The sequence below is a fragment of the Eriocheir sinensis genome, chromosome 42, assembly GCF_024679095.1.
Source record: "Eriocheir sinensis breed Jianghai 21 chromosome 42, ASM2467909v1, whole genome shotgun sequence".
NCBI lineage: Eukaryota > Metazoa > Arthropoda > Malacostraca > Decapoda > Varunidae > Eriocheir > Eriocheir sinensis.
Window position 1 is genome coordinate 10,321,895 of NC_066550.1, and position 25,664 is coordinate 10,347,558.

Sequence of the window (25,664 nt, forward strand, 5' to 3'; positions counted from 1 at the left end):
AGAAAATAAAATGATAAAAAGGAAGAAAGGAAGGTGAAAGCTAAATATACCTGTTAATTGGAAAGGAAAGCAAGGAGGAGGAAGAGGAGGAGGAGGAGGAGGAGGAGGAACGTAATAGACCAGATCTAACTAGGGAAGGATGAAGGAAGGAAGGAAGGAAGAGGAGGAGGAGGAGAGAAGTAAGGAAGGAAGGAAGGAAGGAGAGGAGGTGGAGTTAACAGAATCAGACGGGAGTATAAACAGGAGGAGGAGGAGGAAGAGGAAGAGGAGGAGGAGGAGGAGTGATGCAAAAGAAGAAAGAATAAAAAGTGAGGGAAGAAAGGAAGAAAATGAAAGGGAAATGGAGAAAAATAATAAGACACAAAAGATGGAAGAATTAAAAGATAAAAAAATAAAACATGGAAGAGAAGATGAAGAGAAAAAGGAAAAATATACAAAGCAACAAAATGAAAGAATGAAAAGAGAAAGAAGAAAGGAGGAAAAGAAAGGGAAATGACTCAAGAGAAGAAAAAAGAAAAGGTTACAAATGAAAAGAAATGGGAAAAGGAAAGAAAAAAACGATAGAAAGGCAACAAAAGGAAAGAATAGAGAAGAAGGGAGAAAAGGGAAGGGAAGGGAGAGGAAGGAAAAGATAGACACAAAATAAGAGAGATAGAAAGAGAGAACAGATAGGGAGGAAGACGGAGGAGAGAGAGAGAGAGAGAGAGAGAGAGAGAGAGAGAGAGAGAGAGAGAGAGAGGGTAAAAGCATAAAATAGGTCTCTCCCTTCCTTCCCCTTCCTCTCTCTCCCCCTTCCCCCCCCTCTTCCCCCACCCCCCTTTCCTCCCCCCCCACACCTCACGTACTGGCCTTCTTTCTCTACTACGTGACCTTCTTAACAACAACAACAACAACAACCTAACTACTATTACCACCACTAATACTATCGTTATTACAAGCTTTACTATCCTTAAATTACCACCACCATCATCACCATCATCACCACCATCACCATCACCACCACCACCAACAACAACAATAACAACAATAACAACAGAGGTACAATCCCTTCCTCTCCTCTCCTCTCTCTCTCTCTCTCCTCTCTCTCTCTCTCTTCTCTCTCTCTCTCTTTCCTTCCCTTCCCTTCCCTTCCTTTCCCATTCCTTTCCTTCCCTTCCTTCCCCTTTCCTTCCTTCTCTCTCTCTCTCTCTCTCTCTCTCTCTCTCTCTCTCTCTCTCTCTTTCACTATGTTATTAATACGAAAAGGAAATAACTACAAAACTCAACAAGTATAAAATGATAATAAGTAAATAAATAAATGTGTAGGATTTAATGAATATATAAATGAATGTTGGTATATACTTGTTTCTTTATCATTATTTACATACCAATATACCGCAAAAAATAGCGTAGGGAGACACAAGCAAAAAACAAGCCGAGTAAATAAAAAAATAAAATAAATAAATGACCTCCCCTTGTTATCGTAGGCCGCCATTCCCTTCTCCTCCCTCCTTACCTCTTCCTCATAGCACAAGGTCAACACTCCTCGGCCTCGGGGTCACGCACACACGAGATAAAGATGAAAAAAAAAGGAAAACAACACGGGAACCAAAATACACACTTGCCCTGGGAGACGCCATGACACCAATCTGCCAGATTATCATACTCAGAGCTGCCTATTTACCGGTTTTTGTACCATTACAATTGCCGAGAAGCACCAATAACTAACCATTTAACCGATAATCATATATAAAGGCAGTTATTTGGGTGGTGAAAGCAGTTTTGGGGTTGTAAATCGGCAAACATAAGAGGTAGAGTACAAGAATTTGGCAACGTTGCATGACACACTACTAGACTCGCAAGACGTCATAAATATAAACCCATTCTTTCGCTCTTTTCCCTTTTTAATTTAGTGTTTGTTATCCTGTTGACGTTATTTATATGTTTACCTGCTTACTTCTTAACGCTTGTGATGGCCATAATGTGTTACTAACGTTGATTTTTATAAAGGGACTGGTCTAACAAACATCTCTTATTCTGTTTATTTTAGCTTTATTGTATTGTTTCTTTATTCTTTTTACATTATCAATATTTATTTTGTCACGTTTTAACTTTTATAATATCTAAAATAAAGATATAGTATTATTTTTTTATAGTAACGCCGTCTTTAACCCCGTAAACACTAATATCAGGCATTTAACTAACATTACACCGCATTTCTATATATATTTCCCATTTTTTAATGTTACAAATGCATAGTTATGGCCTCATTTTACTAATTAGACATATCATTTCCATGTTTCTGGTAAGACCATAGAAAACCCTTTGAATGGCTAACTGAAGTAATCGTAACGTGGACACTAATGGGTTGATAAATTACTAAGGAGTCTTTTTATCATTAAGGACATCAGTTCGTTCTATGGGTTAATCAAAAAGGGATTAGTGAACGTACTCTATCTCTGTATTCATTCCCATATAGTGCTTGGGCAATGTTCACCGTCCCCACATTTTATTGTCGTATTATCGTACCGCCGCCTCCCTTGTTGTGCTTTCCTACACATGTATTAATAGTTGTATAATCACACTCTGTCCTGCCTCGGGGTTGGGATGGCGCCATGTTCCTCCCTTCTCCCTTGTTGTTTACCTGTAACTATAAACTATCAATCAATCAAATTCGTGTGATATAAAACTCTGCATCTCAGCTTTTTTTGTAAGATTAGTGATATGGCTGTTTTAGTAGTCGTTAATGTACTGCTTGTGGGGTTTGTTAGCTATACAAGGATGTTGGTGACGTTATAATAGAAATATATTGTATGAAAAAATGTGTTAATGGGCCTTATCACCTGTAAAGTAGTTAACGTTTTTTACTACGAACGTGCGGGCTACTACTACTACTACTACTACTACTACTACTACTACTACTACTACTACTACTACTACTACTACTACTACTATTACTACTACTACTACTACTACTACTACTACTACTACTACTACTACTACTACTACTACTATTACTACTACTTCTGCTGTACATAAAATAATACTAATTGTTGGTGAGTCTCTTTCTCCTTTGATCATCAGGATTTCATCATCATCATAATAATAATAATAATAATAATAATAATAATAATAATAATAATAATAATAATAATAATAATAATAATAATAATAATAATGAGAAAAAATGTCACGGATCACTAACTTAATTTTAATCTGATTTGCATAAGCCTATTAATATCTTACCGAGGCGATGTGTTAGTACTTTATTAATATATACGAGAGAGAGAGAGAGAGAGAGAAGCTTGATATGGTTCTGATTGCAATATATTAATTATCTAATGACGCCATATGAAGTTACAGTGTTATTAATATTAGAAAGAATGGGAAGAAAATACTTTATGGGTAGACTACTGTGTTTGATTGTAGTGGTAGTAGTAGTAGTAGTAATAGTAGTAGTAATAGGAACAACAACAACAACAACAACAACAACAACAACAACAACAACAACAACAACGAATTTCAACTAACAAACTTTAAAATACTATAATTACTAATAGTCTTTTTTTTAAATGACTATAATGGCGCCTAGCGTTTATACGGGCCCCAACATTAATCACAATATACAATACACTGACATATTTTCCTCTACTCTTTTTTTTTAATAATAAGTCTAAAAGAGGGGGGGGAAAGGGGGGAGGGAGGGGGCGCCATATTTAAATAGTTACATACCTCTCGTCATGTTAGAATCTTTTTATCAAACCAACCCGCTCTCAGTCACGTAGAGATAGATAGATATTGATAGATACGCACTTAGATAGATAGATAGACAGATAGATAGATAGATAGATAGATGCGACACTGCAATAAGGATTAAAGGACTGCATGATGATTGATTTTGTTAATTGATTGATTGATGGTTTACTGCTGCAAAGTTACACAACAAATTAAAAGGGAAGGGAGGAACCTACCATCCCAACCAGTATAAAGAGTGACTGTGTTATTAACTAGTGATATATCCGTGGGTAGCACCATGAAACTAGGTATATATTAAGGTAGGGCACAATTAAGCCTTCCAAAAGAGACGTACAGAGCATCCATGGTGAATCCTTCCTTTTGATTATCTCACAAGGAACATCGACTTTCTGCCACATCTCTTCTTGGGTGTTTTATGGGGCTATAGTGAGGCTGTCTACGAAGGATTTCCCAGCACAACGCAGAATTCATTTCGACATCAGGGAGTCGACATATACAGCCTATAATTTGGGTATGTGCGGAGGAAGGAACTATAAGGATCCTGCTATCGGAAGAGGGATGCTGGAGGTAGTCTGGAAATGTGCGGAGGAAAGAGAGAAGCTGAGAGGGGCGCCAAAGAGGTATTTATAAATGTAGTGAGTGGGGGAGGTCGTATAGGTATTTAGCGTGACGAAGGAAGATGCAGAGGACAGGAAGAGATGAAAATAGGTTAAATAGGTGATCCGCTGTGGTGACCTCGAATGGAAGAAGCCTAGAGATAATAATAATAATAATAATAAGAAGAAGAAGCGGAAGAAGGAAAAGAAAATGGGAGTGTCTCGTTCCTATAAGTCTCCCTTGAAACCTTTGCTATCACACCACCGAAGAAAATTGAGCCTCTCCGCGTGATTTCAAGGCACTCTATTATATATTACCAACCATATCATAACCCAAGCTTGCAACAATATAGCCACTTCACATACATTTCTCATCCCTATAGAACGCTTACTTTTCACATTTTTACCTTTTATTACCTGTATATGACACTTTTTTTGTTTTATCGCCTTAGGAAAACAAATTAGAGAGAAAGTTTGAATTCCCTTCCGTAAAAAACATCATAGCTTGTTTTCTGTAATTATTTCCTTTCTTTTTTTTCTTATTAATAAAAAAAATATATAAACTAACACAAGATTATCAGTTTTGCTTTAATTCTGAACAAGTACTCATGGTTTTCATTTTCCCATAGAAGAGGATAGATATTGTAAAAAGAATTAAGATAAGGAGAGAAAATACATAACAAGGGAAGAAGAAGAGAAAGGAAGGTAAATTAGAGATGAAGATGATGATGAAGAGGAGGAGGAGGAAGATGAAGAGGAGGAGGAGGAGGAGGAAGACCACATACATCCCCTCTATCCTCCTTCCATCCTCGATCCTCCTTGTAAGATTGAGACACAGAGGAGGATAAGGAGGATTAGCTGGACCGCGAGTGACATTGAATCCCTTATTATATGCAGCGACACAGACTACGGGCGTATGGAGGTATAGCTCGTGTATCTCTTTATCTCGATCCCCCTTCTTCCTTCCCGTTTCCATAGATGTTTATTTATTTTTTCTCTGCCTTTCTTTCTCTTTGTGTTTTTTTAATTCCTCTTTTTCTCTCTTTCTCTCTCTCTCTCTCCTCTTCGTTATTTTCTCTTCCTTTCCCTTACTGTCATTTTGATTGACGGATTTAACTCAGAGTGGCGCCCTGTCTACTAGTGTCCCTCTCAGAATCAGTTCTTGGCCCAGTGCTCTTCATTATTTACATCAACGACGTGGATGTTGGACTCAATAACCGCATTAGTAAATTTGCAGACGACACAAAGATTGGTAACTCGGTTCTCACTGACGAAGACAGGCAAAGCCTCCAAGAGGATTTGCACAAAATTCAACTTGGTCGGATATGGATGGAGATGCTTTAACGTAGACAAGTGCCAGGTCCTTCAAGTTGGAACGAGGAATAAAAAGTTTGATTACGAAATGCGCGGCGTTAAACTCAAAAGCGTTCAATGCGTCAAGGACTTGGGGGTCAAAATCGCGTCAAACCTCAAATTCTCACAGCAATGCATCGATGCAGCAAATAAAGCGAACAGAATGTTGGGCTTCATTAAAGAAACTTTTATTTAAGAATAAATATGTAATACCCGCTCTACAACAGTTTAGTCAGACCCCACTGGAATATGCGGTACAGTTTTCTCCCCACCATGCAAAGGATATTGCTAAATTAGAAGGTGTTCAGCGTCGTGCAACGAAAATTATCCTTCCTTGCGCAACAAATCCTACGAAGAAAGGCTTTTGTTCTCTCTTGACGTCGCCTCCGAGAAAACTGATCGAATGTTTAAAAATACTATAAAATACTTATGTTTCACGAATGTAGACAGATCAACATTGTTTATGATCGATGACACTTTGCGCACGAGGAACATGGGCGTAAAACTCAGTAGAGCGCAAGTAAACTGCAAATTTTTCTTCACCAACGTTGTAGTGCGAGAATGGAATAAGCTTCCACTGTCAGTGGTCAGTGTAACACGATTGACTCCTTCAAAATAAGCTCGACCGTCACTTCCTTCAACTTAATATCAACTAGGTAGAAATGCAACGTTTTTCTCTCTCTCTCTCTCTCTCTCTCTCTCTCTCTCTCTCTCTCTCTCTCTCTCTCTCTCTCTCTCTCTCTAGCTCCTACATCTTCCCACTTTTTCTCTTCCTTTCCCTAATTACCATTTCTTTTTCTCTTCCTCTTTTTCTATCTCATTCTCTTCTTTCTTTCTCTCATTCTCTTATTCCCCTCTGTCCCCTCTTCGTTCTTTTCTCTTCCTTTCCCATACTATAATTTTTTTCTCCTCCTTTCTCTCTCTTAATTTCTCTTCTTTCTTCCTCTCTTTCTCTTTTTCTCTCATTCACCTTCCTCTTTATACTATATATATTTTCTTCTTTTGTCTTACTCTCCTTCTTCTATCTCCCTCTTCCCTTCCTTCCTTCTCTCACACTCTATACTTAATTCTATCTTATATACATTATCTCTCTCTTCCCTTTCTATGTCCACCTACCATCGCCTTTGTTGTATATTATTAATTTGCAACAATAAATAAACAATAAAACAACACAATTCTACTTATTTTCTTCTCTCCCTTCCTCTCGATCCTTACACTCGTTTACCTCCATATATAAACATTTCCATTCTCCTTCTCCTCTTCCTCCTCCTTGTCCTCGATCCTTCCCTTAAAATTTCTTCCACCTACAGGAAGAAAATCATTTAAATACAACATTCTTCACTTCTCTTCTTCCTCCCTCTCCCTCCACTTTCCTACTTTTATTTAAACATCTTCCTCCTCCTCCTCCTCCTCCTCGTCCTCGTCCTCCTCTTCCTCCATGCCTTTCCTCCGTCTACAGTGACACAAAAGAGCTTAGTCACCCATAACAGACATCCCAATGGACTCGAAGCACAAAAGGGTCGAATCGCATTTCGTCTTTTTGAACCCTTTTTGGATAAGTATTGTAGCCTATGTGTTTGTTGGTCTCAGGTGTTTTGTGGGGTTATTAAAAAAAAGTGCAGGTGTGTGTCTAAGGGTTGTATACAGGTGTGGGAATGCGTGTGTTTGATTAATTGATTGACTGATTGAAGTTTACTGTTGCAGAGAATTGTTTGTAGGTGAAGGAAGGAAGGTATAGGAATGGAGGGGAAGGGAGAGAGAAGGAAAGAAGGATAGAAAGGAGAAAGAAAGGAGAGAAGGATGCAAAAGAGGAAGGAAGGAAGGAAATATTGATGGAAAGGAGGAAGGAATGATGGAATGAAGGAGGAAAGGACGGAAGGAAGGGTTGAAGGATGAGAAGAAGGAAGAAAGGAAAGAATGAATGAATGTGTAGAAGGAAAGGAGGGGAGACATGAAGGAAGAAAGGAATCAAGGGAGGAAGGAAAGAAAGAAAGAAACAAAGAAAGATGAAGAGAGAGAGAGAGAGAGAGAGAGAGAGAGAGAGAGAGAGAGAGAGAGAGAGAGAGAGAGAGAGAGAGAGAGAATGAAGGAAAAAAGAAAGAAAGATAGCAAGAAAGGAAGAAAGGAAAGAAAGAAAGATGAAGAGAGAAAGAAAGAAAGAAAGAAAGAAAGAAAGAAAAGCAAAAAGCAGGAAGGAAGAAAGGAAAGAAAGAAGGAAGGAAGGAAGAAGTAGATGAACGAAAGGGGGAAGGAACGAACGAGCGAACGAACGAACGAACGAGGAAACGAAAAAAAAGAAAGAATTAAAGAAAGGAAGGAGGAAAAGGAGGAAAGAAAGAAGGAATTAAGGAGGAAAAGAAGAAATTAATTAAGGAAAAAAAAAAGCACACAAGCTATAAATAAACACATGCAAACCCAGATGTAGAAAGACGAAAAAGATAAATAAATGTTCCTATAAGTTGTAGTAAATTAAAACCCAAAATCACACACTTTCCAAGACCCCAGCATCACAAAATCATTGAGCACACACAAGTTGATGGGTGATAAGGTTAATCAACGCTTATTCAGGTGTTTCAAGTGTAGTTATGAAACCCTCCAATTGCCCTCGACACATCACACACCAGAATGAGAGAAAAATCCATGCACTCAATCATATGGCGGAAAAAAAATACTTAATGTCGATGAGGAGAATGAATGATAGAAGTGATGATGGTAATGATGATGATGATGATGATAATAATAATAAAGAAGAAGAAAGAAAGAAAAGAAGATGAATAATAATAATAATAATAATAATAATAATAAAGAAGAAGAAGAGAACAAGAACAAGAACCGCTAACATTATAACAGTAATATTAGCACCTAAAGTTGTCCTCAACCCTCATATTTGTGAAGTCGTAGGATTTAGTGAATAGGTGAGTCTTAAGCACTTTCTTGAAGATTGCCAGACCGTCACTGTTCTTAACGTAATGCTCTGTTAACCCTGGGCTCATGGAGTCTATACCGTTCTGTACTGCGTCTCACTGATCGACATGGTGGTCTCCAAGTGAAAATCCTTTACCAAATCGTGTTGCTTGATAAGTCAGGACACATATTTTGTAGACTATTCGTTCCTTAATGATTTGGATTTGGATTTGGATAGCTACATGGACGAGGACGACAGGTGGCGGTGAGGTGTGGGTGCAGTAAGGTGGCGGGGTACTGGTGTGTGCATAGTACCGCCGGTATAACGAGGATCAAGCCTCTATCTGTAACCCCTGTAACTACACCTCACCGTGAGTAGTTGGGGGGATTCTGGGGCTGCCCTGTGTACTCCACCCGGCCTCTTGCTGTTTCCCTATGTTCTTGTGTTCTTATGTAACGGGTAGCCAATGCAAGTCCATGGCTGGTATTAAGACACTTTCCCTCCTCACATCAGCTATTTCTAAAGGTCAAAGAGGGATATCAATCTGGTTCTAATGAGTGTTTTGTAGGCTCAAGGTACAGAAGAAGGGTCAAACTACCACCAGGGTCATAAAACTACTCCTGGAAATGCCCACAACTCCTGCGAAAGCCTTGTCAAATAGGTGTTTCCTAGGTTCATGGTACAGAAGAAGAGTCAAACTACCACCAGGGTCATAAAACTACACCTGGAAATGCCCACAACTCCTGCGAAAGCCTTGTCAAATAGGTGTTTCCTAGGTTCATGGTACAGAAGAAGAGTCAAACTACCACCAGGGTCATAAAACTACTCCTGGAAATGCCCACAACTCCTGCGAAAGCCTTGTCAAATAGGTGTTTCCTAGGTTCATGGTACAGAAGAAGAGTCAAACTACCACCAGGGTCATAAAACTACTCCTGGAAATGCCCACAACTCCTGCGAAAGCCTTGTCAAATAGGTGTTTCCTAGGTTCATGGTACAGAAGAAGGGTCAAACTACCACCAGGGTCATAAAACTACTCCTGGAAATGCCCACAACTCCTGCGAAAGCCTTGTCAAATAGGTGTTTCCTAGGTTCATGGTACAGAAGAAGGTCAAACTACCACCAGGGTCATAAACTACTCCTGGAAATGCCCACAACTCCTGCAAGCCTTGTCAAATAGGTGTTTCCTAGGTTCATGGTACAGAAGAAGAGTCAAACTACCACCAGGGTCATAAAACTACTCCTGAAAGGCCCACAACTCCTGCGAAAGCCTTGTCAAATAGGTGTTTCCTAGGTTCATGGTACAGAAGAAGGGTCAAACTACCACCAGGGTCATAAAACTACTCCTGGAAATGCCCACAACTCCTGCGAAAGCCTTGTCAAATAGGTGTTTCCTAGGTTCATGGTACAGAAGAAGGGTCAAACTACCACCAGGGTCATAAAACTACTCCTGGAAATGCCCACAACTCCTGCGAAAGCCTTGTCAAATAGGTGTTTTGTAGTATCATGGTACAGAAGAAGGTTCAAACTACCACCAGGGTCATAAAACTACTCCTGGAAATGCCCACAACTCCTGCGAAAGCCTTGTCAAATAGGTGTTTCCTAGGTTCATGGTACAGAAGAAGAGTCAAACTACCACCAGGGTCATAAAACTACTCCTGGAAATGCCCACAACTCCTGAAAGCCTTGTCAAATAGGTGTTTCCTAGGTTCATGGTACAGAAGAAGAGTCAAACTACCACCAGGGTCATAAAACTACTGCAAATGCCCACAACTCCTGCTAAAGCCTTGTCAAATAGGTGTTTCCTAGGTTCATGGTACAGAAGAAGAGTCAAACTACCACCAGGGTCATAAAACTACTCCTGGAAATGCCCACAACTCCTGCGAAAGCCTTGTCAAATAGGTGTTTCCTAGGTTCATGGTACAGAAGAAGGGTCAAACTACCACCAGGGTCATAAAACTACCCCTGGAAATGCTCACAACTGCTACGAAAGCCTTGTCAAATAGGTGTTTTTAGGTTCACGGTACAGAAGAAGGGTTACACTATCACCAGGGTCATAAAACTACCCCTGGAAATGCTCACAACTGCTACGAAAGCCTTGTCAAATAGGTGTTTCCTAGGTTCATGGTACAGAAGAAAGTCAAACTACCACCAGGGTCATAAAACTACTCCTGGAAATGCCCACAACTCCTGCAAAGCCTTGTCAAATAGGTGTTTCCTAGGTTCATGGTACAGAAGAAGAGTCAAACTACCACCAGGGTCATAAAACTACTCCTGGAAATGCCTACAACTCCTGCAAAAGCCTTGTCAAATAGGTGTTTCCTAGGTTCATGGTACAGAAGAAGGTCAAACTACCACCAGGGTCATAAAACTACTCCTGGAAATGCCCACAACTCCTGCAAAGCCTTGTCAAATAGGTGTTTCCTAGGTTCATGGTACAGAAGAAGGTCACACTACCACCAGGGTCATAAAACTACTCCTGGAAATGCCCACAACTCCTGCGAAAGCCTTGTCAAATAGGTGTTTCCTAGGTTCATGGTACAGAAGAAGAGTCAAACTACCACCAGGGTCATAAAACTACTCCTGGAAATGCCCACAACTCCTGCGAAAGCCTTGTCAAATAGGTGTTTCCTAGGTTCATGGTACAGAAGAAGGGTCAAACTACCACCAGGGTCATAAAACTACTCCTGGAAATGCCCACAACTCCTGCGAAAGCCTTGTCAAATAGGTGTTTCCTAGGTTCATGGTACAGAAGAAGGGTCAAACTACCACCAGGGTCATAAAACTACTCCTGGAAATGCCCACAACTCCTGCGAAAGCCTTGTCAAATAGGTGTTTCCTAGGTTCATGGTACAGAAGAAGGGTCAAACTACCACCAGGGTCATAAAACTACTCCTGGAAATGCCCACAACTCCTGCGAAAGCCTTGTCAAATAGGTGTTTTTTAGTCTCAAGGTACAGAAGAAGGGTCAAACTACCACCAGGGTCATAAAACTACTCCTGGAAATGCCCACAACTCCTGCGAAAGCCTTGTCAAATAGGTGTTTTTTAGTCTCAAGGTACAGAAGAAGGGTCAAACTACCACCAGGGTCATAAAACTACTCCTGGAAATGCCCACAACTCCTGCGAAAGCCTTGTCAAATAGGTGTTTCCTAGGTTCATGGTACAGAAGAAGAGTCAAACTACCACCAGGGTCATAAAACTACTCCTGGAAATGCCCACAACTCCTGCGAAAGCCTTGTCAAATAGGTGTTTCCTAGGTTCATGGTACAGAAGAAGGGTCAAACTACCACCAGGGTCATAAAACTACTCCTGGAAATGCCCACAACTCCTGCGAAAGCCTTGTCAAATAGGTGTTTCCTAGGTTCATGGTACAGAAGAAGAGTCAAACTACCACCAGGGTCATAAAACTACTCCTGGAAATGCCCATAACTCCTGCGAAAGCCTTGTCAAATAGGTGTTTCCTAGGTTCATGGTACAGAAGAAGAGTCAAACTACCACCAGGGTCATAAAACTACTCCTGGAAATGCCCACAACTCCTGCGAAAGCCTTGTCAAATAGGTGTTCTTGGGCGGCGAAATGTCTAATAATTCGACCCTAAAAGAGCAGGTGTTATTCTTTCACGGGGAGGAGACCCTTATTAGCCTTGCAGCTGTTCATAACAAATTGTAGTTTCTTCAGCAGATATTTAGGAAGGCCATAATAAAGTGAGTTACAATAATCCAGCTTACTAGTTAAATGATTATATATAAGGATCTTCATAATCTTGTCAGTATTTCTCGACAAATGCAATATTTCTCAGATGGATTACCATGTGTGATTGATTGATGGTTTATTGTCTACTTATATAAAAGATTCCTGGCATCATCTAATTAATCTATATATATTCAACCATCAATCACCATCATCGTCTCTTCTACAACCACGCAAAAACAAACATACAGGAAAATTTTTAGGCACGTGGACCACCATTGGGCGCGGGTCAGGGTCAGGGAGGCACAGTTACCAGATTATCGTACTCAAACCATCGTATTTAAAAGCCTCCACCGCATAACTATCCCCACAAAACACTGATAATTAACCATTTTAACGATAAATATCCATAAAGCCAGTTATCAGGGTGAAGAAGACAGTTTTTGGGGAGGAAACAGGTAAACACGAGAGGCTGAGTACGGGAGGGTTGGCCAGCCTGAGCTCGTAATGGCGGGTGGATAGGTGACGTCCGTACGGAGCTCCACTTCACTTCTCCACCATGGGCCACCACGTCGCGCCGGGGATCACCAGCCCCGTCAAAATGGTGGCTAATATCTTCGTCTCCTTTATCGGCGCCGGGATGCTGGGCCTTCCCTTCGCCTATAAAGAGGTAGTGAAGACATATGTGATTGGGGATATTTCGTCTTATTTGTCGTATTTATCTTTGTGTTGCAGTGTTTGTCTTTCTCTTATTCCTTCATTTCTTTCTCTGTTATTCATTCCTTCATTCATTCTCTTGTTTCTTTCATTCGTTCGTGTGTGTGTGTGTGTTCCTTCGTCTTTCCTTTTTTTTCGTTTTTTTTAATTTATTTTTCCTTCTTTATTCCTGTTTTTTATCGCTTATCTTATCTCTTATTCCTTCTCTTCCTTTCTCTTGCCTTCCTTCCTTCCTTCCTCATTTCTTTCATTCGTTCTCCTTCTCAGTCTTTCCTTTTCATCCTTTTATATATTTTCTCTATTTCTCTTTATTTATTTCTCTTTATTTGTCTTTTATTTATTTCATCTTTTTCCCTCTGTCTCCTCTTTTATCTTTCTTTCTTTACTTATTTCTCTATTTCTCTTTTATTTATTTTCTCTTTCTTTCTCCTTTATCTTTCTTTCCTTCTCTTCCCTTTTCTCTTGTTTTCCTTCCTTCCTTCACAATTCCTTTCCTTCATTCTCCTGTCTTTCCTTCTCTTCCTTCCTGTTATATATATTTATCTCATTTACTCCCTCTTTATCTCTCCATTTATCCTTCCTTCCTTCCTTCATTCTCTTCTTTCTTTCCTAATTCTTTCATTCATGTGTGTTCTTCCCTCTTTCTATCTCCTTTCTTTCATGTTTTCTCATTTACTTCCTTCCTCTTTATCTCTCCATTTATCCTTCCTTCCTTCCTTCATTCTCTTCTTTCTTTCCTAATTCTTTCATTCATGTGTGTTCTTCCCTCTTTCTATCTCCTTTCTTTCTTATTTTCTTATTTACTTCCTTCCTCTTTATCTCTCCATTCATCTTTCCTTCCTTCCTTCATTCATTCTCTTCTTTCTTTCCTAATTCTTTCATTCATGTGTGTTGTTCCCTCTTTCTATCTCCTTTCTTTCATGTTTTCTCATTTACTTCCTTCCTCTTTATCTCTTCTTCTATCATTCCTTCATTCCTTATCTCTCTCTCCCTTCCTCCCTAATTTCTTTCATCCGTTCTTTCCTCTGTGTGTGTGTGTGTGTGTGTGTGTGTGTGTGTGTGCGTGTGTGTGTGTTCAGGTGACATTTTCTGTGTGTGTCCAGGTGTTAAAGTGCTGTCTCAAGGTTATATACAGGTGTTTACTTTCACTAGGTAGGGTCTATTATTATTATTACTATTATTATTATTGGGAAAGTTATCTCAAGGTTCTATATAACACAGGGATGAATGATTGCACACTTTTAATACCTCATTATCAATTTATTCCTTCATTAAGTTCATTTATCTTTCTTTCATTATATATCTCTTTCCCTTCTCCCTAATTTCCCTCATCAGTTCTTTCCTCCGTGCATGTGTGTGTGTGTGTGTGTGTGTGTTCAGGTGAGTAACAGGTCTCAAAACTCCCATAGATGAGTTAATTAAGGGGTGAGGTAGGGTAGCACAGGTGTCAGGTAGGGCTGTCAGTGGTAATTGGGCAGCACTTAAACAGCCAGTCAGGTGGGCAGAAACGACTGATATGCTAATTAATAGGAACAGATACACCCACTATATATGTCGGAGGTTAGGTTATTAGTGAGTTGATTACTTGATCCTGTTGCGCAGCTTCCCCTCGTTATTTTCAGCTAACTCGAGGCCTGAAGGTGTTACTTGAGGTTTATTTAAATAGTACAAGTTTATTTAGCTCGTAGTAACTCGGAAAGGGCTATAAGGGTGCCGTAGATTTTATTTTTTATTTTTTACATGTTCTTTTTATTTACCTAGTTGTTCTATACAGGATTTGAGTGTGTGTATGTTTGCGTGTGTGTGTGTGTGTTTGTGTATGGTTGTTTGCGTGTGTGTGTGTGTGCATGTGTGTGTGTGTGTGTGTGTGTGTGTGTATGGTTGTTTGCGTGTGTGTGTGTGTGTTTGTGTATGGTTGTTTGTGTGTGTGTGTGTGTGTTGGGGTAATTTGCTACAGGTAAATTTCAGTTGATTTTAAAATGATGTAGTTCTGTAAAATATTGAAACTTCCACAACCTTTTCATATATACATACTTTGCAATTTTTAGTCTCTCTCTCTCTCTCTCTCTCTCTCTCTCTCTCTCTCTCTCTCTCTCTCTCTCATTAGGCAAGTGTTGCAAATTTTCCTTCTAGAAGTTCAAAGTTCAAATATGCAAGAGTTTTCATTTAGTCTGACTCTTTAATCATCTTTTTCGACACTCATTATCGCAAGTCAAATGTTGGGAAGGAGGTTAGTGAGATGCCTGGTGGTTTAGTGGAGCTTGATACTAATGAAAGAGCGCTAATATATATTCAAGCAGACCGACATCTCTTGCCTTGGGTTGTCGCGGGAGTGATCATCGACTCCAGGCATCTTGCTGTAAGGGGAAGTCCGTCACTGGCCGTTCCTTTTAGTTGCTTGTTTGTGTATTTTTAAGGTTCGTTTTTTACCTTTTATCATCTTCCTTTACCCTCTTTCCTAGTCTTCTTCCTGTTCCCTCTTCCCTATCGTCTTCCATTTCCTTCTTCCCTATTGATAGCTTTTTGTTTGTATATATTTTCGAGGTTGATTTTTTTTCCTTGAGTGCCGAGAAAGATCATTGACTCATTTTGTTATGCCATTAGTACTGATTTTAAGGGGTTGACCTGTATCTTTATCTTTGTTTTCTTTGTGATGTACCTAACTTTAGATCATCGCCTTACATTCTTCTTGCTTCACAGTTAACCTCTTCAGTACCATGACGCAGTATATGAGTCATTTCATCTCTCGAACCATATCTAGAGGTCATTGGACTATTCTACGTAGTCTGTAAAACCAGGATATGGCATGGAGGTTATGTTTTGTCTGCTTGTATTGAAGGGGTTAAGAGAGAGAAAGAGCAAGAGAGAGAATTAGAGACAAGCTTAGCCATTTCAATTTCCTGTTCTTTTCTCTGGTAATTTGAAACCCAAAATCACAGCCGAGTGGAAATATTTGGGCAGCTTTTCCGATACCCTATGCCCCTATCCACCCAGCAGTGAATGGGTACCAGGTATTAATCGAGGGTTGTGTTCCGTTTCCTGGGATCTGTTCCTTTCTCCTATAATTCCTTCCCCTTCTGTCTCTCTCCGGCATATGACCACACCCTATGCCCCTATCCACCCAGCAGTGAATGGGTACCAGGTATTAATCGGGGGTTGTGTTCCATTTCCTGGGATCTGTTCCTTTCTCCTATAATTCCTTCCCCTTCTGTCTCTCTCCGGCATATGACCACAGATGTTGCGCCGACTAAACGAAACTTTCCAACTTCGAAACCTAAACCACTGAGAGCCGGGAATCTAACCCAGGCCCTCGGGGTGAAGACAGACCATACCAGTAGCACCACCAATTACGTTAAAGTCACCATGGAAGAGACCCCTTGCGGCACAGAAAGAGCAGTAGCACAGAAATCTTTTAGCTCATAACTCATATTTTTCTGCACGCTGCATCTAACGAGAGGCATTTACGCAGGTGTTTGCATTTGAAGACTTAATAACCTGTTTCATACCATTCATCAAAAAAATGTGTGTGTGTGTGTGTGTGTGTGTGTGTGTGTGTGTCTGTGTGTGTGATGTAACTGAATGAATGGTGTTAGCCTCTATTCACGGTTATTTGCATCAGTTATCCGTCAATGTCTGTCTGTACATAGTTTGTTTTGGCTTTCTACAGCTGTTTGTGTTTATAAGTTTGATGTTTAGATCCTTTAATTTTACTGCAGTCCTTCTTTCTTCACCTTCTTCTTATTTTTATTCTTATTCTTCTTTAATCTCCTTATTTTCCCTCATTTCCTATAGCTGTTTGTGTTTATAAGTTTGATGTAGAGATCTTTTAATATTACTGGAGTTCTTCTTTATTCACCTTCTTCTTCTTCTTCTTCTTTAATCTCCTTATTTTCCCTCATTTCCTACAGCTGTTTGTGTTTATAAGTTTGATGTAGAGATCTTTTAATATTACTGGAGTTCTTCTTTATTCACCTTCTTCTTCTTCTTCTTCTTTAACCTCATTATTTTCTTCCATTTCCTACAGCTGTTTGTAATTATATGTTTGATGTAAAGATCCTTTCATTTTATTGCAGTTCTTCTTTCTTCATCTTCTTCTTCTTCTTCTTTTTCTTCTACATCCTTCTTTTCCCTCATTTCAATAGACTTGTCAATTGAACGTGTGTGTATTTGTATCTGTCTATGTGTGTGTGTGTGTGTGTGTGTGTGTGTGTGTTGATGAGTGTAGTGGGTGGGTGTAGATGTTATAATTTTCTCTTTAAAACTTCCATAATGAACACACAACACTTACCCTTTCACACACACACACACACACACACACACACCTGCAAGGGCCAATACTTACTCCCAGGTGTTCTGTACATCTGTGTAACTTACAGACACACCTGCCCTGCCCTCCCAAGTGGATCAACTCCTCTTCTCAAGCTTCTTCCAGTTAATACACCCTTTGGTCACTGAGAGAGAGAGAGAGAGAGAGAGAGAGAGAGAGAACTATATTACTGAAGAGAAAAAGGGAAAAAAAGAGGAGGGATGGAAGGAGAGAGAGAGAGAGAGAGAGAGAGAGAGAGAGAGATAACTATATTACTGACGAGAAAAAGGAAAAAAAAGAGGAGGGATGGAAGGAGAGAGAGAGAGAGAGAGAGAGAGAGAGAGAGAGAGAGAGAGAGAGAGAGAGAGAGAGAGAGAGAGAGAGAGAGAGATGACTATATTACTGAAGAGAAAAAGGAAAAAAAAGAGGAGGGATGGAAGGAGAGTAAGAGAGAGAGAGAGAGAGATGACTATATTACTGAAGAGAAAAAAGAAAATAAAAATGAGGGATGGAAGGAGAGGAAGATAGGAAAGGAGAGAGAGAGAGAGAGAGAGAGAGAGAGAGAGAGAGAGAGATGACTATATTACTGAAGAGAAGAAGGAAAAAAAGGGAGGGATGAAAGGAGAGAAAAGAAGAGAGAGAGAGAGAGAGAGAGAGAGAGATGAATATATTACTGTAGAGAAGAAGGAAAAAAAGGGAGGGATGAAAGGAGAGAGAGAGAGAGAGAGAGAGAGAGAGACCCACAAACCTAACCACATGTAACCTTATACAGTCACCCTACCCACATATATATTCCCTGATCCAGCTCTCCAGTTAACACAAAACCAAAAGAATGTATTGCCAATGTAAACTTATTGAACCCAACCTAACCTAACCGAACAGACACCACCTAGCACAAACTTAGCCACACTGAGAGAGAGAGAGAGAGAGAGAGAGAGAGATGCTTGAGAGACATAAAGAAATATAGCTTCCCGCAAAGAAATATATAGATTTGGAACAGACTAAGTGAGGATGTAGTATCGGCGAAGAGTGTGCAAAACTTTAATAGGGAAAAGTTGGAGAAATACAGATATGGAGACGGGACCACATGAGTGTAAGCCCAGGGTCTGTAAAACTACAACTAGGTAAATACAATCTCATATCATGTAACCTAACCTAACCTAACAGACGGAACCCAACACAACCTCATATCGTGTAACCCAACCTAACCTAACCTAACAGACACCACCCAGCACAAACTCAGCCACACACAACCTCATATCGTGTAACCCAACCTAACCTAACCTAACAGACACCACCTAACACAAACTCAGCCACACACAACCTCATATCGTGTAACCCAACCTAACCTAACAGACCCCACCCAGCACAAACTCAGCCACACACAACCTCACATCGTGTAACCTAACCTAACCTAACCTAACAGACCCCACCCAGCACAAAACTTAGCCACACACAACCTCATATCAGTTGGGTTCTAGTGAGCGCATTTCTTTAGGCTCACGGTACAGAAGAAGGGTCAGACTACCACCAGGGTCATAAAACTACCCCTGGAATTGCTCAAAACTCCTGTGAAAGCCTGAAATATGTGTGCTTGGATGCTGAGATGTAATATGACCCATGATCTGTAGCCAGTCCACCAGTTAGCACGCCCCAGACAGGATGGTGCGTCAGAGATAGTTATGCCCGAGGAGAGATAAGACATGGGGGTGCTTGCAGCTGCCACCTCCCTCTACCAATCCTGTGTCCGGTTATCAGCATCTCTACACTATTTTTTTAACGCCTTTTTCTGTTTTTATTTCTGTTTACTGTCATTTTTATTCTTATTTCAGCTTATATCTTTACTCTTTCATCTTTCTTGTTATTCCCATCTTTACTCTTTTGTCCTGTTTCTATCATCTTTATTTTTTTACTGTCTTTTTATTGTTTTTATTTCTGTTTACTGTCATTTTTATTCTTATTTCAGCTTATATCTTTACTCTTTCATCTTTCTTGTTATTCCCATCTTTACTCTTTTGTCCTGTTTCTATCATCTTTATTTTTTTAGTCTTTTTATTGTTTTATTTCTGTTTACTGTCATTTTATTCTTATTTCAGCTTATATCTTTACTCTTTCATCTTTCTTGTTATTCCCATCTTTACTCTTATGTCCTGTTACTATGATCTTTATTTTTTTACTCTCTTTTTATTGTTTTTATTTCTGTTTACTGTCATTTTTATTCTTATTTCAGCTTATATCTTTACTCTTTCATCTTTCTTGTTATTCCCATCTTTACTCTTTTGTCCTGTTTCTATCATCTTTATTTTTTTAGTCTTTTTATTGTTTTTATTTCTGTTTACTGTCATTTTTATTCTTATTTCAGCTTATATCTTTACTCTTTCATCTTTCTTGTTATTCCCATCTTTACTCTTTTGTCCTGTTTCTATCATCTTTATTTTTTTAGTCTTTTTATTGTTTTTATTTCTGTTTACTGTCATTTTATTCTTATTTCAGCTTATATCTTTACTCTTTCATCTTTCTTGTTATTCCATCTTTACTCTTTTGTCCTGTTCCTATCATCTTTATTTTTAGTCTTTTTATTGTTTTTATTTCTGTTTACTGTCATTTTTATTCTTATTTCAGCTTATATCTTTACTCTTTCATCTTTCTTGTTATTCCCATCTTTACTCTTTTGTCCTGTTCCTATCATCTTTATTTTTTTAGTCTTTTTATTGTTTTTATTTCTGTTTACTGTCATTTTTATTCTTATTTCAGCTTATATCTTTACTCTTTCATCATTCTTGTTATTCCCATCTTTACTCTTTTCTCCTGTTCCTATGATCTTTATTTTTTTAGTCTTTTTATTGTTTTTATTTCTGTTTACTGTCATTTTTATTCTTATTTCAGCTTATATCTTTACTCTTTCATCTTTCTTGTTATTCCCATCTTTACTCTTTTGTCCTGTTCCTATCATCTTTATTTTTTTACTGTCTTTTTATTGTTTTTATTTCTGTTTACTGTCATTTTTATTCTTATTTCAGCTTATATCTTTACTCTTTCATCTTTCTTCTTATTCCCATCTTTATTCTTTTGTCCTGTTCCTATCGTCTTTATTTTTTTACTGTCTTTTTATTGTTTTTATTTATTTAGTCATTTTTATACTTATACTATTTTACTTTGTCTTCTTTTTCTTCTTCTCTGTCTTCTTTTCATCTCTTACATCTTCCTCATCTTTTCATCTTCTTCTTCTTCTTCTTCTTTTTCCTTGTTATCATCTTTACTCTATGTCCTCTTCATATCATCTTTACATTATTTTTTGTTAGTCTGTTTTTATTTCTGTTTACCGTCATTTTTATTCTTATTTCAACCTTCTTTTGTTACTCTTTCATTATTGGTTATATCGCTCACTTGCCTCGTATCTTAATTAATGTCTGCTAATTTCTCTTTTCTTTACTAATTTTTCTTTTCTTTCTCTCGAACCTCCACTTTTTAACGTGTTTCTTGCGTGTTTTATTTGTTTTATGTGCTGTGTGTTTTGTGGTGCTAAGTGTTGTTATTACCTTGTACATATTCTGTGTTTTTGTGTAGTGTATATTTTCATTCTGAGTTCTAAAGAAATACTAGTTTTTAGACCATTTCGTAAAGTAGAGATTGAAACGTTTTATTGCAAGTTGTGGTCAGTATCTATCTATCTATCTATCTACCTGTATTTTTATTATTTATGGCTGTTTTGTCTGTTTCCTTCTTTGAACTATAACTGTATTGGGTTAGTCTAAGTTCTTTTTCTAACTTCTGGGGCAAAGTGTTGTTATTACCTTGTACATATTTTGTGCTTTTGTGTAGTGTATATTTTCATTCTGAGTTCTAAAGAAATGCTAGTTTTATTGCAGGTTGTGGTCAGTAACTATCTATCTATCTATCTTCCTGTATTTTTATTATTTATGGTTGGTTTCTCTGCTTGTTTCCTTCTTTGAACTATAACTGTATTTGGAACTATAACTTTTTAACATGTTTCTTGCGTGTTTTATTCGTTTTATGTGCTGTCTGTTTTGTGGTGCTAAGTGTTGTTATTACCTTGTACATATTCTGTGTGATTGTGTAGTGCATATTTTCATTCTGAGTTCTAAAGAAATGCTAGTTTTTGGACCATTTCGTAAAGTAGAGATTGATACATTTTATTGCAAGTTGTGGTCAGTAACTATCTATCTATCTATCTATCTACCTGTATTTTTATTATTTATGATTGATTTGTCTGTTTGTTTCCTTCTTTGAACTATAACTGTATTTGGAACTATAACTTTTTAACATGTTTCTTGCGTGTTTTATTTGTTTTATGTGCTGTGTGTTTTGTGGGGCAAAGTGTTGTTATTACCTTGTACATATTCTGTGTTTTTGTGTAGTGTATATATTCATTCTGAGTTAAAGAAATGCTAGTTTTTAGACCATTTCGTAAAGTAGAGATTGATACGTTTTATTGCAAGTTGTGGTCAGTAACTATCTATCTATCTATCTACCTGTATTTTTATTATTTATGGCTGTGTTGTCTGTTTGTTTCCTTCTTTGAACTATAACTGTATTGGGTTAGTCTAAGTTCTTTTTCTAACTCTTCACAAACTCAAGGTTCATCATATGTGTATTTTTTTATTTTTCTGCTAATGTGTTTTATACCTGTACTTAACTTTTTTGCCCGTTTGGTTACTTTTAATCTATCTTTAATTTCAAGGAGCGGCAAGTAGCGGGCTTTATTTATTTATTTATTTTATTCATTTTTTTATATTTTTATTTTTTGTTGTTGTACCTACTCTTTTTGTTGCCCTTGAGCCGTGTCCTCTGATGTAGGAAAAAAAAAATCGGTCTTCTCCTATTCTTGTTTTAATTATTCTACTTAATTTTTTTTCTTATTTATATTTCACTACATCAGATTAATTTAAATTCTTACACTTCATTATCACCAGTTTCCTTTCATCTGTTGTTTTATTCCTCAACCTAAAGTTATTTCTCAACATTTACTATCAGGTTATTTTAATTCTTTCTTAGGTGGGCATTATAAGGCACCTTCGCTTCTTACATCAGCTATTTCTAAAGGTCAAAGAGAGGGTCAGTTGGGTTCTAATGAGTGTTTCTTCAGGTTCACGGTACAGAGGAAGGGTCACACTACCACCAGGGTCATAAAACTACTCCTGGAAATGCTCACAACTCCTATGACAGCCTAGTCAAATATGTGTTCTTGGGTGATGAAAAGAGGTCAAATAGAGGGTCAGTTGGGTTCTAATGAGTGTTTCTTCAGGTTCACGGTACAGAGGAAGGGTCACACTACCACCAGGGTCATAAAACTACTCCTGGAAATGCTCACAACTCCTAGGAAAGCCTTGTCAAATATGTGTTCTTGGGCGATGAAAAGAGGTCAAATAGGGGGTCAGTCAAGTTCTAATGAGTGTTTCCTCAGGTTCACGGTACAGAGGAAGGGTCACACTACCACCAGGGTCATAAAACTACTCCTGGAAATGCTCACAACTCCTATGACAGCCTAGTCAAATATGTGTTCTTGGGTGATGAAAAGAGGTCAAATAGAGGGTCAGTCAGGTTCTAATGAGTGTTTCTTCAGGTTCACGGTACAGAGGAAGGGTCATACTACCACCAGGGTCATAAAACTACTACTGGAAATGCTTACAACTCCTACGAAAGCCTTGTCAAATATGTGTTCTTGGGCAATGAAAAGAGGTCAAATAGAGGGTCAGTTGGGTTCTAATGAGTGTTTCCTCAGGTTCACGGTACAGAGGAAGGGTCACACTACCACCAGGGTCATAAAACTACCCCTGGAAATGCTCACAACTCCTACGAAAGCCTTGTCAAATATGTGTTCTTGGTCGATGAAAAGAGGTCAAAGAGAGGGTCAGTCAGGTTCTAATGAGTGTTTCTTCAGGTTCACGGTACAGAGGAAGGGTCACACTACCACCAGGGTCATAAAACTACTCCTGGAAATGCTCACAACTCCTATGAAATCCTTGTCAAATATGTGTTCTTGGTCGATGAAAAGAGGTCAAATAGAGGGTCAGTTGGGTTCTAATGAGTGTTTCTTCAGGTTCACGGTACAGAGGAAGGGTCACACTACCACCAGGGTCATAAAACTACCCCTGGAAATGCTCACAACTCCTATGAAAGCCTTGTCAAATATGTGTTCTTGGGCAATGAAAAGAGGTCAAAGAGAGGGTCAGTCAGGTTCTAATGAGTGTTTCTTCAGGTTCACGGTACAGAGGAAGGGTCACACTACCACCAGGGTCATAAAACTACCCCTGGAAATGCTCACAACTCCTACGAAAGCCTTGTCAAATATGTGTTCTTGGATGATGAAAAGAGGTCAAAGAGGGGGTCAGTCGGGTTCTAATGAGTGTTTCTTCAGGTTCATGGTACAGAGGAAGGGTCACACTGCCACCAGGGTCATAAAACTACTCCTGGAAATGCTCACAACTCCTACGAAAGCCTTGTCAAATATGTGTTCTTGGGCGATGAAAAGAGGTCAAATAGGGGGTCAGTCAAGTTCTAATGAGTGTTTCTTCAGGTTCACAGTACAGAGGAAGGGTCAAACTACCACCGGGGTCATAAAACTACTCCTGGAAATGCTCACAACTCCTATGACAGCCTAGTCAAATATGTGTTCTTGGGTGATGAAAAGAGGTCAAATAGAGGGTCAGTTGGGTTCTAATGAGTGTTTCTTCAGGTTCACGGTACAGAGGAAGGGTCACACTACCACCAGGGTCATAAAACTACTCCTGGAAATGCTCACAACTCCTAGGAAAGCCTTGTCAAATATGTGTTCTTGGGCGATGAAAAGAGGTCAAATAGGGGGTCAGTCAAGTTCTAATGAGTGTTTCCTCAGGTTCACGGTACAGAGGAAGGGTCACACTACCACCAGGGTCATAAAACTACTCCTGGAAATGCTCACAACTCCTATGACAGCCTAGTCAAATATGTGTTCTTGGGTGATGAAAAGAGGTCAAATAGAGGGTCAGTTGGGTTCTAATGAGTGCTTCTTCAGGTTCACGGTACAGAGGAAGGGTCACACTACCACCAGGGTCATAAACCTACTACTGGAAATGCTCACAACTCCTATGAAAGCCTTGTCAAATATGTGTTCTTGGGCATGAAAAGAGGTCAAAGAGAGGGTCAGTCAGGTTCTAATGAGTGTTTCTTCAGGTTCACGGTACAGAGGAAGGGTCACACTACCACCAGGGTCATAAAACTACTACTGGAAATGTTTACAACTCCTACGAAAGCCTTGTCAAATATGTGTTCTTGGGCGATGAAAAGAGGTCAAATAGGGGGTCAGTCAAGTTCTAATGAGTGTTTCTTCAGGTTCACGGTACAGAGGAAGGGTCACACTACCACCAGGGTCATAAAACTACTCCTGGAAATGCTCACAACTCCTAGGAAAGCCTTGTCAAATATGTGTTCTTGGGCGCAAAAAGACTTCTCATACAACCCTTATGCTTACACTTCAAAATCATAAGTTTCTTCTCATTTTTCTGTTTAATTCTTTGGTTAATGTATTTTTCTAGTTTTATAACGGCTATATCAGTTTATCTCATTTTTCTCTCTTTCTCACATTTGACGATACTGGTTTCCTCTTATTTTGTCTCATTTCTCAGTTTAATTCTTTGATTCATTCAGTATTTTTCTAGTTTTATTACGGCTATATCAGTTTATCTCATTTTTTCTCTCTCACATTTGACATCACTGGTTTTCTCTTATTTTGTCTCATATCTCAGTTTAATTCTTTCGTTCATTCAGTATTTTTCTAGTTTTATTACATCTATATCAGTTTATCTCATTTTTTCTCTCTCACATTTGACGATACTGGTTTCCTCTTATTTCTTCTCATTTCTCAGTTTAATTCTTTGGTTCACTAAGTATTTTTCTAGTTTTATTACGGCTATATCAGTTTATCTCATTTTTTCTCTCTCTCTCACATTTGACATCACTGGTTTCCTCTTATTTTGTCTCATTTCTCAGTTTAATTCTTTCGTTCACTCAATATTTTTCTAGTTTTATTACGGCTATATCAGTTTATCTCATTTTTTCTCTCTCTCACATTTGACGATACTGGTTTCCTCTTATTTTGTCTCATTTCTCAGTTTAATTCTTTCGTTCACTCAATATTTTTCTAGTTTTATTACGGCTATATCAGTTTATCTCATTTTTTCTCTCTTTCTCACACTTCCTGTCACTCGTATCCGCTTATTTCTCACACCATTTCTTATCCTCCTCCTCTGCTATTACCATCCTGTTACATAACTCGGACACACTCGCGTCTTTGGGGATTTCATCGTGATTCATTGACAGTCCCTTGACATTACGTAATCTCATTCACTCCTTCCTCTCTTCTC

At 38.7% G+C, this 25,664-nt stretch overlaps 1 protein-coding gene across 10 annotated transcripts in view; it reads left to right on the plus strand.

Annotated features, from left to right (window-relative positions):
• Positions 1-12,756: 12,756 nt before the first annotated feature.
• The window catches only part of LOC127009984 (uncharacterized), a 38,275-nt gene continuing 25,367 nt past the window's right edge, over positions 12,757-25,664 (plus strand). For all 10 annotated transcript variants that reach the window (XR_007762700.1, XR_007762701.1, XR_007762702.1 and 7 more), the window contains exon 1: positions 12,757-12,948. Coding sequence is in view for 1 of the 10 variants with exons in the window: in XM_050883654.1 (XP_050739611.1) it covers positions 12,838-12,948 (111 nt within the window). In the remaining 9 variants the exon portion in view is untranslated. The remainder of the gene's footprint in view (positions 12,949-25,664) is intronic.